We start from the raw sequence: 16,317 nt of genomic DNA, 5'->3' as shown, positions 1-16,317 counted from the left end.
GTGTAACGTGTATTCCTCCAGTTCCGGTCATGGAACAGATGAAATAAATCAAAAAATGTATTTTTGTTCAAGAATGAAATCTTATTGGAACTATCCATATCCAGTTCATGCTTCGAAACCATATCACATTCCGGATCTGATGAAATAGGATGAATTAATATGGTATTTCGTAAATACGTAATCATCTTGAACCATGATGTGACTTCATTCATGAAAGTTGAAAAGTTCAAAATTCCTAACTCATGGAAGTTCAAAATTTTTTGACATATAGGGATCCTAAAGTCTCCTAACTCACAGAAGTTCAAAAGATTCTAACTCATTGAAATCCAAACGGGCAACGACATCGATTAACTGAAGGCAAAAGCGCTATATATATAGGAACAAGTGTCTTTCGCTTGCTAGAAGATGAGACTATTTTGCTCACTTGATTTTCTCAATGGTGGACTTGGTTGCTACTAGAGAAGTCGAGCATTCGGCCCGTAAAAGTTTTGAGGTAACGATGCAAATTTTACAAGTTAGCTTGCATATTGGGCAAAGCAACTGGAGTGATTATATTTCATTTCTAATAGGAGTTAGCTATATTATATTACATATATGTCTTTTTCAATAGGGGTCTTGGCTCCCGAATAATTCTAGCCTGCTCGTATGCACAGATTTTTCACCTAATTTACTCTAATTACAAATTATTTTATTCGAATTCAATCAGGATTTAGATTTCTTCTCTTCTCGTTCTTCAGTTTAGTTCTTCTGTTATAGTTATTTATTCCATGTTATGAAGAGATGGGCTGGAAAATTTTCTTTATTCTTTTTTTGGATGGACTAAGAAGTATCGGCCTCATTTTTATTATGTTATTGGTGAATCTAAAGTGATAGAAACTCTTTGAGAGGTTCATGTCAATTTAGTTGGCATTTTTATTCTTGAAACTCGTTTGAATAAATATTTATTTTATTGTTGTTATTGACTTATTTCAGTTTTTTTAGTAATGATTAAGAGTCTATTAACGGGGTAAATGACAAGTTCCCACCAGGAACTCGTTATTTTAGTGGAAAGGTTTGAGAATTTTTCTCTAAATCCTGAATGAGTTTGAGACGGGTTTGGAGGCTAACCCTTTCGAAAGGGTTTGGATTTGGAAAAATTCTAACCGTTTCAAACCCTGCCCATGAACATCCTAAAATGGAATAGAATGGATGATTCCAGGGACTTGTAATGTAAGTCCCGGAAGTCTCAGACTCATGTCTCTTTTGGACATAGACGACTTATTTTTAGATATTGGCATGCGGTAATATTTTTCATTGTGGACTTGAATATTGAAAGAAATATTGTTTCACATGATGATATATGATGATCTTGTTATAACACTGTGCTTCATTAATTTGCTTAGTTTGGAAAAAAAAAAAAAGAGAGAGAGAGAGAGAGAAGAAGAAGAAGAAAAAGAACCTGCATGTTGAAAGAATTATTTTGATAATTTATTTTCCAAAGAATACATGTATATTATACGGTGAATACGAGAAGTAAAATTTTTTAAAAGTCCTACATTTGGGCTTTTAATGAGGCTCTCAGATTGGGCTATTATATTGGGCCCGTCTTGTAGGAAGCCCGGCCCAAGTTTATATTGACTTGAGACCTGGGAGAAGCAGAGCGGATATTGAACTTTCTTCCTTTTTCCTGCAAGTTGAATTCACGGCGACAGAGCTTCAGCTCCTCCCGAATCCATGGCTTGAAGAGCTGCGGAGCTTGAGCCTTCCTCTCCGTTCATTCCTTCTTTTCGTCACCGGAGAGGGTATATAACGATGGCAGCTTCGATGCCCAGCTGCTCTTTTCACTGCAACTCTGCCTCGGCCCACAGTTCAACTCCCACCAGTCGTTTTTCCTCCTCACCCTCCGCAGCCTGCTTCAACCGCCGTCGCATTTCACTGGGCAGGCTCGGAGTCGAGCCCGTCATTGGCTTCAAAGCTCGCGCCAAGTTTGAGAAGTTTCAGGACGAGGCCGCTACAGACAACCTTGAAGGCAGGTCAGAGCCCCAGGAACAGGGGGAAGAGATTGAAGAAGATGAGGAAGACGACAGGTTCTATTCCATTTGTTTTTCTTTTTTTTTCTTCTTTTCTTTCCCTTTAATTAAATACCTTTGTGGGGTTGCCTTGAGATGTTGTGTAATCACCCAAAAATCGAAATTTGGAAGCAAATGCAGAGATATAGTTGATTGGCAATGAGTTGAAAGTCGGAATTTTATTTCCAAATAGAATCAAAATGCTCGATGAATCGTAATGATATCCCATTTTCGATCAGTATGAATTTTGTAGTAAAAAAACAATCCTTGAAAGTTGCTAGCTGCAAACATGTGATAAATGTAAGGGTAGTTTAAACTGAACCGGGTAGCATCCTTTTAGATGATTCCAATTGGGGAAGGATTAAATGTTAAATCTTGACCATCGCAGAAATTTATTGGGCAACGCCGTGGCTTTTGCCACATATTAGTTGCATAGTTGATGCCTCGAATTTGCAATTGTTGATCCCTGCTAGAAACATACTTCGCGATAACTTATTGGTACAGGGAATTTTGACTTTATCCGTGAGAAACGTTGAATCCTGTTCTTGTAAAATATAGGTGTGGATTAGATAATGTTGTATGCTTTGTCTATGCTTTTGGTTCTTGAGATGTTCAAGCTTCTAAGCACAATACGTGTATCCCATTGATCGTTCTTTATTTTAACTTGTAGCTGCTTACCCTCCGATTTGGAGGGTGCAGTTCGGCAATCAGGTCAAGCAACTGCTGAATTCGTCTCTTCAGGGGGAATGAGAGCCATAGTACGTAATAAAGTAGCTACTAGTTACTGTTTGTCAACATGACTTTTTTTGTTGGTCTGTATTTTTTCGTCATTATTGAAAAATGTTATTATTCCTTTTTGCAGGTGGAGCTTTTAATCCCGCAGCTACAGTTTCTAGATGATGAAGGTGCACAAGCAGAACTCTGGGAACTATCGAGGATTTTCTTGGACACAATCATTGAGGAGACAGGATGTCAGGTTAGTTGTAACGATTATTTTTATCGTGAAATGTACGTATACAGAGATTTCCCTGCTAAAGAGGTTACAAAGTTTACAACTTCCGGTATTGCACCAGAACTTGAACTAGTCATTATGGAAAATTTGCAAGAGTTTGCTATTCAACAATATTGAGAGTTGAGACCCGATGTTCTGCGAATTTCTTTGGCTGTGTAATTTTATGAACTACTACTGATCGGTTTGTGCTGTTTCATGAGATACTGCTGCTTTCAATACATATCTGTTTGATTTTGATTTGTTCTTGACATCATGAAACTTTGATTGCTAGAGGATTAAAGCTGTATTTCCAGATGCTGGAGCGGCAGCACTTCTAAAGTATAAATGGAAAGATGCTGGTTTTGGGTTTGCCAGGTACTCTGCAGACCTATTTATCTTTCTGAGTGGAGCAAATCACTAGTACCCATTATTGGAGTGATCATCGTGATGATACGAACATTGTAATTGTTTGACACATTTTCTTTTGATATTCTTATTTGGTCTTAGCTTTAATAATCAATTTTCTGATATTGTTCAGTAGCACAAATGGTTCCTGAAATTTTTTTCCCCTCTTTTGCCGATTAAGTCCCTCGACTTTGATTTTGCCTAGTCAAGTTCCGCAGTGTTAAGAAACATGTATTTTGGTCCCTCCACCAGAAAACCTTGTTACTGTCTCTCTTTGGCATTTTATACCCTCAATCAACAGTTAATAGCCCTCTATTGGGCATACCAGCCATTGATGGCACCCTACATGGCTGCAATGAAGAGTTCTCTGCCTAGATTGACCCTGAAGGATGCTCAACTGAGAACTCATAGCATTAGTCGAGACTTTGCAGCCACGGTCGGGGGTAGAGCTTGAGACTTAAGTTTAGCCATAAAGGTTATTACTGGAGTGTTGGCTGGGTTACTCAGTCAATGCTGGTGACAAATGGATTTTCTAACAGGACTAAATTTGATTTTTTTTGAAAGTTTAGGGACTTCAGTGAATTACATCAGAAAGAACCTACAAGTTTAGGGCAGGAACCATGTAGTATTTTACCTTCTATTTTTGATAAAACTTCCATGTTGGAATTCCAAACCATCACAGTAATTCCAGATTCTCCTACATAGGAAGAACAAAAATTGCTAGAACACCTTTTGCAATAGCCGTTTGGCCTATGCAGAACTTAACCTTTAAGTGAACATCAGCTTGCAGTCTATGCAATCCGTTTTTTGGCAATTTTGTGAACTTGCTTGTGTTACTTTCTTATTTTGTTGCCAGCTTAAGTGATCGAAAGCCCGTTGAAAAGGAAGATGAGATTGTAGTCATGGTAGTTCCCGACTATCAGATGTTGGAGTACGTGGAGAGAATTGCATCTGCTCTCTCGGATGACCCGGTACCTCACAATCTCTGTTTTTGTTTTTGGCCTACCAAAAGAAAAGAATAAAGAATTTGAGTGTTATCTTTCTGGATGAGTGGAGACATAGAGGAGACACATTTTCTTTGTATTCACTGTTTTCCTTGTGATTGCTAGCCAAGGCCTCTCATTATGTGGAATCCACGGCTTATTAGTGAGGATGTTGGTGTTGGTTATAATGTCCGAAAGTTGAGGAGATACTTTTTGAGGTAAGCTTCTCAAATCATTCCCCCGAAACCCCATTATGAATTGCCCTTGCTTCTAATTAATTTAGATTTCAGATTCAAGGCTTCTGGCCTCCACAGCACTTGTGATCCCTCCTTTGCGTCAAGAACCCTCTAGCTTCAGTTGCAGCGGGGATTTACTCTCCCATATCTTTTATTTGAATATTCATTCTTATGATGTGATCCCCCCTTTTGCATCAAGAACCCTCTAGCTCCAGTTGCAGCGGGGATTTACTCTCCCTTTTCTTTTATTTGAATATTCTTTCTTATGATGTCCCGACTTTATTTATTCTCAGCCAATAATATGTATCTTGATCTGCAGCACATTTACGACAGTATATTCAATGAGACCTCTTCCTTTGGGTGCCGTGTTCCGGTGCTATCCTGGGTAAGTATCAGTTTTTATCTCAAGTTCCTAACATTCTTCACATGGTTTTGCTCTTTAAATTGTTCGCTGATTGCATCAAAAGAGAGACGATCTGATAAACTTTCTTCAGTTTTGGTCCGGGCTGACGAACCTCCTCAGTGCCCTGAACTTGAGCTGGTCTCAAATCTATATATAGAGGTTTCTGATTGCTTCCTCTGGCATCATTTTGCCAGCTTATGGAAGGTATTTTACGACGACAAGGATAGACTAGGCAGGTATCTTCTTGCCAAGGAGATGATTAGCCGTCCCGATGCAGAAGACCTTGAGGTTAGTTTCACCAAATTCCCTTTGCTCCATGCCAAATCACGAGAATATTGCAAAACAAATAATTTTCATTTTCAATCAAGTAGTCCTACTTTTTCGTGGAACATTATTTCTTCATGGGGTGATCGGTTCCAGATACCCTGTATTTTTCATAATACCTGAACCCTACCCTGTAAGGGACAGGTTCCAAGATTTTGGAACCGGACCCTACCCTGTTGAATCATGGAACCGGAACCTACCCGGAACCTGTATTATACCACAGGTTCCGAGTACCCTGTTGGAACCTGTAAATTTTTTCTTCTCGCTAAATAAAATCGAAAATATCACATACATAATCAGTAATCATGCCAAATAGATTATCAACAAAATTTAGATTAATCCACAACAATGAAATAATAATATGTCTCATCGACCCATCAACAAAATTGAACATCCATAATACGATCTCACACAACAAAGTGTCTATGTTCTGATTCATTAGATGAGATAGTAACTTTACTCTTTCCTTTTTTTTTTTTTAATAAATAACCGGTTCTGGGTACCCTGTAGGCAGGAACCGGAACCGGAACCGATTTTCACAGGTTCCTAATTTTAATACCCGAAACCTATCCTATTTTCAATACTAGTTACCCAGACCCTACCCGTTAGGGTAGGTTCCAACCGGTTCCGGGTATATCCGGTACCCGTGCACACCCCTATTTCTTCAGACTCTCACAATATATGAAGTCATTGAAGGCAATTACACATGTTCTGATTTCCTATGGTGCTGTTCTTGCAGATAATATTCGGGAAAGTAGAAGAGAGCACAGAAAAGGGTCCTTCTTTATTTGTTCAAGCAGCAGGCATCTTCTCCTCATTGAACCGATTCATGAAAGCCATTTCGAAATAGATGTATATTGCCCCTATTGTATCATATTCCTTGTCTTTAGAAGAATAGGAACGTATTGCATCTACAGAAGCTGCAATATTCATGTATTTTTTGTAAAGTTTGTAATATGCATCTGTTCATTGCAGAAATACTAAAGGCAATGAGATATTCTATTATTTACACTATCATCTGCGAGACTCTAGAAGAGTTTTGGTTAAATAACAGAAGCAGATAATGACAAATAACTCCATCGGGCAATGAGAATATACAGCTACCTGTTCTTCTAATGAGACGGCACGAGCATGAACATGATGTTTACTGCAAGAAAGTAGTTGTATGTTGTATTCTAGTACCAATCCACATGATTTGATGAGTTTTTTGGCTGCTTCTTTGGCTTCCAGTACCGATTGTTCTCAAACCTCGCCTTGACTATTAATGAGTAAAGCAAGTCAGCCTCAGCTGAAGTATCATATGGCACGTCGATTATGCTGCAAGAGTTAACAAATACATATTGAGCCAAAATCTTGATATTAACATGATCTTGAATCAAGCGAAGCACGAACCCGAGACATTATAGCTCTATCTTATCGAATTTGCATACCTGTCAAGCAACTCCTCTAAAATAATTCTTTGTGATGGAGTAACATAGTGAATACAACTTCTTGGGCATTGACCAACTGCAGCCTGAACTTGATAATCTTCACCTTTTCCTGGTAATAGAACAGCTGCTTGAGACACAGAAAAACTGCTAGAACCAATGCAGCTCATCTAAAGCAGATTTGACCGTGAAAAGATGGAAGGGGACACCATGTTCTGAGATAATCCTGCTCCAGAATAAATGTCACGAAGAACATAGTCGTATAATTTCTATATCATCTGGATTATCTCCTAAGTTCCGGTTCACAGAAGGTGAGTTTTGAAGATAGATAGGCTAAACTGACCCTAGCAAGATTAATAGCAGACCAACTCACCCTGGGAAGTTGCTCTTGCAGTACCGGTGGAAGAAGCAAATGTGAAAGCATGCGGAGCTGCTTTAACACATGAATATGGGCACCCTACAGGGACTTTCGTAAATGATAATTTGTAACTTACAAGGAAAGTCAAGACATAGACAAACAGGTATACAGTGCATCCTGGCTAGTTTCAAAGGCATGGAAGATGCCCGAACCATGTCTAGGCCACTATGAGTTTCAGAAATGGAAGGATTTGAATCGAGTTACCTTTGCCAACACAAAGAAGTTCATTGACAAAGAGATCGAGAGCTTCACATTCTGGTTCATCAAAAGGATCCAAGTATTCCCTGCAAATTCATCCAAGTTTTTCAATATTATGCACAACTGCCCAAGACCACAGATACCCAATTTAAGTAATAGAGAGATAGGTGGAAGGCAATATCTCGGGCAATGAGAAGATCTGTCATTTCTTCACTTATCAGCTAGAGAGCATTCAAAGAACTGCGGATCACTACATTCTAGATTGCTTGAAAAACCCAACTTTTACCTCTCGATGATCTCCGACCGGCTGTATTTGGACAGCATCTGCACACAACATCCCTCAACATAATCACCACTGCTTACTTACCAGTCACCATTAAAGATAAAGGAAACAAAGCAATCCTTAAAGAAAACAGACATATAAACATGCTGAAGCAAGAGTCGGGGAAAGATATCAACAGCCCGAAATCCCTAAGAATTTATGCAACAACAAACAGAACTAAGAATTTATGCATAATTGCGAATTTGCTACTGAGATTGATACCTGATATGCCTGAATTACACGGCGTATCATTGTTTCGGGATTTCCAACAGTGCTCACGTCCGGATGGTACTGCTTCACCTTCAAATCATATACCGAAGATCGGCCGGTCAGAGAGAGAAATTAATCGACACGGAACAGACAAAAGCATATAATGGGCGACCGGAAAAGGGGGGCCAGTGTTGACACCTTGGCTCTGAAAGCAGCTTTGAGCTCGGCGGCCGAGCAGCCCGGTTCGATGCCGAGGATGTCATAAGCTGAGGAAGCGGACAGAGGAGCGTCCTCTCCTGCTCTTCCTCTGCAGCTCGCCGTTAGCCAAGGTCTCGAGGTCGAGGGAGACGGCAGATGGAGCTGAGTACGGGATGCAGGGGAAGATCTCGGAGTGTCAACGAAGGGAAGAGCTGTAGGCATTGAACCGTTGAAGCGAAGAAACTCCATCGCTCTCTCTCTCTCTCCACTTCTGGCTCTGGTTTTTTCTTGGCCGTTGGGAACCGCCAAAATGCCCGAAACGCTGCGGATGCATTTTCGCTTCTTTCTGGGGCCTACAAAACAATGAAGCAACAGCCAACACCATCGATTTGCCGATTTAGAATAGCAAATATATTTCTCAAAACCATGTCTATTTTATTTTGTTAACAAGCAAATACATTTCTCAAAAAATTAGATAATAATTATTATAAAGAAAGGATATATATATATGTGTTTAAAGGATTATATATACACAGCACAAATGATGCAAAACACTACAAAAATATTAATGGATCACATACAGGATTATATATACACAACACAAATGATCCTATCAAAAAAAAGTTTCGTAGCATAACGCTATAAAAAAAAGTGTTATTATAAGAGTCAATTTTATTTGTATGTATGGAAGAAAATAAAACTTAAGAATAAGGATGTCATACACAATTAAATAATTATTGAAGATTATTATTTGACAATTAATATTATTGATTGAAAATTATTATTATTATCTTTATAAGAAAATGGATGTTTCTAAATGTAAATAATTTCGATAAAGATCATGTAGAGATACATGAAAATGAGCGCGTGAGATGCACAGAAAAAAAAAAGTTAGTTTTTTTTGTGAATTTTGATATCCGGAAACTCAATTGAGTTCTAACTAATCTAGTCGAGCTCGATCGGCCTACTAAGAGATAAAAGCTCTCCCAGTGTGAATTTTCTACATCCACAATGACTCGAACCGGAGATATTACTTAAGCAGAATAAACGTTGATTTGTTTAAACTAACCCACTTTGGAAAAGCTAGTTATCTATGTAAATTTCTTCTTGGAAAAGAAAAAAGAAATTGCATTTATAAATAATAATAACTTCTCAAAAGAACTTGTATTTAGTCAAAACAGAAGGTCACTACATTTTTAGTTTGGAGAATAGATATTTTAGTTATTATGAAAGCAATACTATGTAACGGGAAAGTGACATCCCAATATTATTATCGTAAGACATGATTGTTTTGAAATATTACATGTTATTGGTCACATGTAGGGTTAATCACCTAAAAAAGCAGGACATTTGCACTTTTTCTAAATATAGCATAATCTATAAGGGAAAAAAATATTAAAAAGCACAACTTTTACATTTTTTTCATAAATATAGCATGATATTTGAAGGGTAGCACATAAATGCATGATATTTATACTTTTTCTAAAATATAGGACGACCTTTAAAAAAAGTATATAAAGGCACGACCTTCAAGCATAAAAAGGCACGGCCTTCAAGTTTAGCTGTCATTCTAGCACGTTAAAAAAGAAGATCGCGCTTGAAGATCGTGTATTTCTGTACTATTTTTTAAAGGTAGTGTTATATTTTAGAAATAATACAAAGATTGTGCATTTCTATGTTACTCTCTAAAAATTGTGCTATATTTAGGAATAGATGCAAAGATTGTGTCTTTCCGTACTATTTTTTAAAGGTCGTGCTATATTTAGAAAAAAATAATAATATAAAAGTTGTGCTTTTTTTAGGTTAAAAATGAAAAATTCTAGATTACCCAGCAATGCTAGAAAGCAATCATGGTAGCTTGGCACTTTACACCTTCTTATGTGTTGTACCTTATTTTTCCTATCTTATCTTATCTTATAAACTTTAAAACACATGTTTGTGTAAAGCTCAGCTAAGTGTACTTTCTTCTCATTGTTTTTGCTTGATCAATATTATTTTTCAAAAACTTCCTACAATCTTATACATTTTCTTTGTGTGTTTCGTTCCTTATCATCTTACGCATTCTATTCAAATACATTCTTTTTAGCTTCTCTCCCCTTCCATGCATGCATGTTCTTAAATATTATATTAATCACTAATTTTAAAGTTTCATATAAACTTTAGCATCCTTTGTGCACTTATTTTATCATATCATTTATATTAAATTAAGTTTCTCATTTGTCACGTCTATGTATGTTCTCGAACAAAATTTTAAAATTAGAGTGTTCTATTTATTTTGAAATAAGTTGCACTATATTGATATATAAAGAATTTTATCTAGCAATAGAAAGTATCGTTATCATTTTCATAAGTACATTTGCTTAATTATATACTATTAATTAAATAGTTTTTATGTCCCATAGCATCGCGCATGAAAGTTCTACCTAGTAAGATTTCTGTAAATGGATTCCTTAGTACACATAACATAATTTATCGAGTACTTCCTCAATTTCATATCCACAATTTTTATTTTATTTTTTTATTGTCATCCATAGATGTGTCAGCCTCTGTACAAATCTCACCCAGTATGTGATGACGAGATGGAGATTTCACAAATTTCCATGCACACTAGATTAGCATTGTTTTCATATTGACCTGGCAGGTATATAAGAATATTTTTAATTAAGAAAATTAAATATTGAGAATGGAATTTACCCGATGGGGCTCGACATCCTACTTCATTATTCTTTTCAATTTTTTTTTCTTTTTGTGAAAAATCAATTTCTCTTTCATATTGATTTTATTTTTTAATTATCAAGATTCTATTATGTTCATTTGGAATGCATTATTATTGATCGTTGTTGCTTTCTTTTGAGAATACCATTCGTCTCAAAAAAAAAATCTGTTCATTTTTGAAAAATTAATCCTCACTTTTCATCTCTATTTTTCTTCTCCTTATATATACTTATTTATCCATAAAAAAGAAATTAATTATGTTTTAAGAAAATTTCTAATATGAAAAAATTTGATAAATATACTTAACAAATAACAAGTAATCACTTATAAGTGATACAGTTTTAATTAAGTCATAGTGTGTTGGAAAACAATGAACACAATTTTATCTTGAAATTATAGCATCATACACATACAATAGGTTATTCTATAGTCATTGATATAACAAGTATACAAATTTGCAACTACAAATCAATCACTAATTTAGGTATGAGCCTTGAATCTTTGGAAAACAAACGATAAACTCATTATATTAGATCAATCATCAAAAGAGGAACTAGGCTATAAAATCAAGATACAGCGATATAACGCAGTCTTTAAAAAAAGATGTTATACTAATTCTTTTTAGAGTATTCTCATTGTATAGTTTTAGACTAAGGACAACAAAATCTTCAAACAAGCTTGATAATGATGAAATAATAAAAGAATAAAGTAAACTTAGAAAAAAATGGAAAAGAGGGTCGGGAAAAAATTGCAAAAACTCTCCATTATATTTTAACTTTAGAGTAAAGGTATGATATAACCTAAAACTAAAGAAGTTAAAAATTAAATTTTATGCATAGATCTTATAGATAGGCAAAAAAAAGTGAAAAGTCATAAATTAGAAATTTTTCACTCATTACAAATTGGACAACTAAGAAGAAGTGGCTTTTTCAATCCATATATAAATTTGAATAGTAGAGAAGAAAATTTTCTTGAAAAATTCATTTTTTTTATCTTTAAATGTAAAATATATTTTAAACTTCACTAATTTTTTTTAAAACATTTCAGGATAGAAAAAAGATTTGGTGTAGTGGCACAAGTTATCACCCAAGACCATGAGGTATTGGATTTGATCTTAGTTAGTGAGACTTTCATGCCCCATTATTTAGTTTTACTATTTAAATTCTTGTACTAAATCATAGGCCTTCCTTATGTTGACAAAATTTTTAGAAAAAAATATTTTATTATTTAGAATATCAGTTTATATAATTGAAGGTCTACAAATTTGGCCTTCCTTATGACCGAAATTTTTTTTCAGGAAAAATAATTATTTTACTATTTAGAATATCAGTTTATATAATTGAAGGTTTACAAATTTAGATTGACAATTTGACAATTCAAGAGTGCATCAATAGATAGTAAGGTGAGGCATGAGAGAACGTCGCTTTTATTTTTTATAATGTGGTTGTTTGAGAGTCGAGAGGTCAACAAAAGAGTTTATTATCTATATTACTGCAAAAGTGAGAAGAAAAGTTTTGCTCTAACTTTTACTTTCTTAAAATTTCATTAATGAAATAATTCTAATGAATAATAGCCCTTAGATTAAGGTGCTTAAATAACCACCTAATTAACTCTACTTTTTGGGTTCAAGCGGTTCGGCAATTGTTCTCCTTAAACATGATTTCAATTTCGAATCTTGTAAATGGAGAAAATCCACATTGGGAAATTTTTTACCTCTTAATGGGTCAATTCGGCTTGACAATATTAGTTTGGGCTCAATTGGACTTCAAGTTACCATAATTCATATGAAAAAAAAAAAAACCAATTGACCATACTCTCTCTTCCACTCATCCTCTCCCCCTTTCTTTAGACTTCAACCATTCACTCATCCTATTTACTTCAAGATTTTCAATTTTTTAAGCTATGTCTCCAATTACCTTACCTAAAAAATTAGTATCACCCGAACACTTCTCGAATTTGACGAGTCGATTTTGGACTTTTATATATTTTCTTAGGTATTCATTTTATCATTTCAATTTGTAACTTTAATAGTATTCAAATTTAATAACCGTTCGCAGCACCAATTCACTTATAGTTATTATCTATTTATCTATACATTAAACTAAAGGAGAGTTCCAAAGACCATGTGTCTTTCAATGGAGCAATGTAAAAAAAAAAGTATTATAAACCTTTCTTCCCTCTTTTTTCACCATAAAAAAATTTAAAGAAAACTTTTGGGAGGTAAAACTCTTCTCGGCATTTGCTTAGATTTCAAGGAATAATTTTTTTCACTTTTACGATCAATCTTGGCCACATTTAATTTTTTGATCAAATTGTTTTTATTTGAATCTTACTCTTATAATAAAAGAGAATTATATGACATTGTGAATTAACTAAAACTAAATAAAAAAGCTCTCTAAAATTAAAATCATTTGCCCAAGATAAAATAAATTCAAGTCAAATAAACTTTAAAACTTGACATGACAAAAGATTATAATTTTCTCAAGAATAAGATTATAAAATTTTGTTAATCAAATCCCCCGTTTTACCGAGCACGACAAGCTCTAATGCAAATGTTCCACGAGTCCATATTATCGTTAAGTTTGTATCTTGATATTGCTCTTCTATTATAATTTATACCTATTTTTGGAAGAAATATATTTAATCAATTCAATGTGATTTTGTCTTATATAATTAGTGTATTAAATAAGAAGATTGAATCTTATATAATTAGTGTATTAATTCGGATTGTAAAATTATTCTGCGGCAGCACGTGTGCTTCTCTTCTAGTTATAAATAAATGTAAAATGGAGAAATGTTAGATTTAGGGTTGTGGTGCAAAGTGGGATAAAAATTAAACTTCATGGTGCGCAATGTCACGATGTCAAGTTTGGGTGGAAGGTGAAACTTGAGGGTGCAAATTGCAAAATCAAAATTTTCAATGACTGGCTATTAAAGTGGGGCGTTGCTGAGCTGTCGCTGGCAAATTCATCTGCTCCCCGTCCATACCGAAACAACGGCGTTTGTTTCTCGCGCAGCGGAATGGGCTGCTGCGGCGACGAAGACGACGAAGAGCCCCAGACCTTCCCGCAGAGCTCAGCCTCCCCCTCGTCGGACATGGCGCCACCGTCCTCCTTCGCCGACCTCGCGATCTCCCCCATGAACTCCCACTTCACGGCTCTGAACTGCCGCGACACCCTCCGCCTCATCTTCGAGAGGCTTCCGATCCCCGACCTCGCCCGGGCGAGCTGCGTGTGCCGCGTGTGGAACTCCGTTGCCTCCGACGGAGACATGCTGACCCGCGCCTTCCGCGCACCCTGGAGGATGAAGGCGGTGGTCGGCGCCCCGAGTTCCGGTAGCTTCTGGAGGGACAATAGCATCGGGAAGTTCGCGATCTCTCATCGGATCGTGCGGGGGGACACCGTCGCCAGTCTCGCTGTGAAGTACTCCGTCCAGGTACCGACTAAAGCCCCGATATTGACCATAATCGTTTTTTGCTGAAATTGAACAAAAAATCCAAACTAAATGTAGGAAACTATAGATTTCGATGCTTCGGGCGCCCTTGCACAATTTGCTTGTTGAATGAATTGAATGCTTCCAGTGAATGTGGTTTATTGGTAGTCTTCATCATGCATTTTATCGTCGGATCTCTGCTGGGTCAATTTTCTGAATTTCAACGCTTGAGAAGCATTTCTGGTGAACGTGTAATGAAATTGCTTATAAGTCGGATATGCAGTTGCTCCTTGCTGGCTTTGTCGAAGAGTTTGATTGAATTCTATGAATGATACCATCATATGGTATTCAAAAGTGCATCTTGATCTCTTCTTGCAGCCGCCTGCTTCCTGAAAAAGAGCACGTCATGTTTCGAATCGCCTTTTGTTTGAGAAAGAGCACCTTTTTCTTACATAGCTAAAGAGTGAAGAACCGAGAAAATTCCTTTTTGTGCTAGCTGCTTGGAATCACATTTGATTTGACAGCATTAAAACGTTGAGTGAGGGTATCCATTAGTGATTCATTTTGATTTTGTCTTTGAGATGCTATTGATAATACTGCTTGCTTGTGCGCTTTTGTGTGGCTTGTTAAATCTTAAATCAACAAAAAAGGTGGTATTGCAGGAGTCCTGGCTGACCTTTTGTTGCATGAAACACAAAGTCATTGAATACAAAATTATCAAAGCAGTTATCCTCGTTCCGCCTTCTTGACCGATACCCTTCTGTTGCATCTGGCTCGATTAGATGGAAAAAGGAAGCAGAAAGGACAGCACATGAAATTGATCCATTTTACATGTTGATCCTGTTCTGTTTCAAGTCTTATTTTTTGGGTGCGCAACCTGGCCTTATCTTCTTGTCCTTAATATTCACTGAACTCCATGAGTATATATATTTCATCGTGGTTTGTAGGTCATGGATATAAAGCGGTTAAACAACATGATGAGTGATCATGGGATATACTCAAGGGAGAGGCTTTTGATCCCGATCAGCGACCCTGACATTCTTGTCAACCAGACATGCTACATCGAGCTGGACCAGCATGCGAAAAGGGAAGTTGCTGTGCTTTACCTGGAAGGTCAACCCAGTATAAAAAGCGCTTTGGTGCTGAAGAGGACAACATCTGAACAAGGCAGGAGGAGAATCCTTGACTCATTGAAGAGGAGCATGCGTGTCAATGATGGAACCGCTCAGTACTATCTTTCCGTCTCTGAGGGCGATCCTCGAGCTGCTCTCTCTGAATTCTCTGAAGACCTTCGATGGGAGAGGCAGGCAGGGTTGGTCTAACCTACATCTGCTCCCTCTGAATTGTGTAGGCCAATTTCTCCGTTGTGTCTGCCTACGTCGGTCTTTTAACGGAGAATGGCAACTACCGTGGGACATACGGGTCCTTGGAAACTTGGGGATACGACATTAGGCAAACAGCAATTGAAATTCCTCATTCAATTGCTGTCTTTTAGATTGGCTGCTACTGTACTTAAGCCTCTAAGATGAAAAAGTTTCAATCGTGGTTCATCATTTAGTAATTTATTCCCTCGCCGTCGGAGGATGTTATTGAAGAATGAACATAGAAGAGATCTGCTGCTGTTGTAAATTAGCTGATCGATATATATATTGATTGTCATGTATAGCCGTGTAGTTGTACTCAAATTTGTCCAGAGAAAGTGTATTAATCAACTGAATATATTCGATTCTACTGTGAGTTTGATTTTCGGAGTATTTTCAAATCGACATTTAGGGCCCACCTTGATCACTGTCGTGGTGATGCCACTCTGCCATCAGAATACATCGGTCCAGTCGATATTGTTGGTGTCGAACCACCAAAAGGCTACCATCTTGGTTTGTGCGTACTCTTAGTGCAGCAAGAGCTCTACCCTTTTCCTCTTGTTCACGATGGCCATGTAATCAATAACTGTGAGCGCGACAAACACGAGTAAAATAAAATAAAAATTCAAAAATAAAGCAATAAGGG

General features: G+C 36.7%; 3 protein-coding genes across 5 annotated transcripts; 2 read left to right on the top strand and 1 right to left on the bottom strand.

The window, feature by feature from the left end:
• Positions 1 to 1,641: 1,641 nt before the first annotated feature.
• Positions 1,642 to 6,414, top strand: LOC116214967. Of its 2 annotated transcripts, XM_031550505.1 has the most exons (9): positions 1,643 to 2,066; positions 2,719 to 2,806; positions 2,911 to 3,024; positions 3,332 to 3,414; positions 4,301 to 4,415; positions 4,554 to 4,645; positions 4,983 to 5,048; positions 5,261 to 5,354; positions 6,130 to 6,414. In XM_031550505.1, exons 1-9 carry the CDS (start codon positions 1,792 to 1,794, stop codon positions 6,238 to 6,240), a joined length of 1,038 nt encoding a protein of 345 aa, XP_031406365.1. In that variant the 5' UTR covers positions 1,643 to 1,791; the 3' UTR covers positions 6,241 to 6,414. The 2 variants fall into 2 exon arrangements, with proteins under 2 accessions (XP_031406366.1, XP_031406365.1); XM_031550506.1 differs by lacking the exon at positions 6,130 to 6,414 and having other exon boundaries at positions 1,642 to 2,066; positions 5,158 to 5,354.
• LOC116214968 (chaperone protein dnaJ C76, chloroplastic) lies at positions 6,303 to 8,492 on the bottom strand. 2 transcript variants are annotated; one of them, XM_031550507.1, is made up of 7 exons: positions 8,164 to 8,491; positions 7,978 to 8,055; positions 7,720 to 7,757; positions 7,440 to 7,519; positions 7,191 to 7,274; positions 6,821 to 6,929; positions 6,303 to 6,707 (listed from the first exon to the last, which is right to left on the bottom strand). In XM_031550507.1, the coding sequence occupies exons 1-7, from the start codon at positions 8,410 to 8,412 to the stop codon at positions 6,566 to 6,568; spliced, it is 780 nt and encodes a 259-aa protein (XP_031406367.1). In that variant the 5' UTR covers positions 8,413 to 8,491; the 3' UTR covers positions 6,303 to 6,565. The 2 variants fall into 2 exon arrangements, with proteins under 2 accessions (XP_031406367.1, XP_031406368.1); XM_031550508.1 differs by lacking the exon at positions 7,191 to 7,274 and having other exon boundaries at positions 8,164 to 8,492.
• A 5,341-nt stretch (positions 8,493 to 13,833) lies between these two features.
• On the top strand, positions 13,834 to 16,064 carry LOC116215448 (F-box protein At1g55000). The gene is made up of 2 exons (XM_031551160.1): positions 13,834 to 14,313; positions 15,258 to 16,064. The coding sequence occupies exons 1-2, from the start codon at positions 13,900 to 13,902 to the stop codon at positions 15,630 to 15,632; spliced, it is 789 nt and encodes a 262-aa protein (XP_031407020.1). The 5' UTR covers positions 13,834 to 13,899; the 3' UTR covers positions 15,633 to 16,064.
• The last annotated feature ends 253 nt before the right edge of the window (positions 16,065 to 16,317 follow it).

This window comes from Punica granatum, chromosome 7 (genome assembly GCF_007655135.1).
Source record: "Punica granatum isolate Tunisia-2019 chromosome 7, ASM765513v2, whole genome shotgun sequence".
Lineage (NCBI taxonomy): Eukaryota > Viridiplantae > Streptophyta > Magnoliopsida > Myrtales > Lythraceae > Punica > Punica granatum.
Note: the sequence above shows the minus strand (reverse complement) of the source record. Positions and strands in the feature narration are given on the sequence as shown.

Coding starts and splice junctions, on each gene's coding strand:
- LOC116215448 (XM_031551160.1), top strand. CDS start 13,900: ATGGGCTGCTGCGGCGACGAAGACGACGAAGAGCCCCAGACCTTCCCG. Junction 14,314..15,257: donor CTGTGAAGTACTCCGTCCAG/GTACCGACTAAA, acceptor CGTGGTTTGTAG/GTCATGGATATAAAGCGGTT.
- LOC116214968 (XM_031550507.1), bottom strand. CDS start 8,412: ATGGAGTTTCTTCGCTTCAACGGTTCAATGCCTACAGCTCTTCCCTTC. Junction 7,520..7,719: donor CGGTCGGAGATCATCGAGAG/GTAAAAGTTGGG, acceptor ATGAATTTGCAG/GGAATACTTGGATCCTTTTG. Junction 7,275..7,439: donor ACTTCTTTGTGTTGGCAAAG/GTAACTCGATTC, acceptor AAGTCCCTGTAG/GGTGCCCATATTCATGTGTT.
- LOC116214967 (XM_031550505.1), top strand. CDS start 1,792: ATGGCAGCTTCGATGCCCAGCTGCTCTTTTCACTGCAACTCTGCCTCG. Junction 3,025..3,331: donor TTGAGGAGACAGGATGTCAG/GTTAGTTGTAAC, acceptor TTTGATTGCTAG/AGGATTAAAGCTGTATTTCC. Junction 5,355..6,129: donor CCGATGCAGAAGACCTTGAG/GTTAGTTTCACC, acceptor CTGTTCTTGCAG/ATAATATTCGGGAAAGTAGA.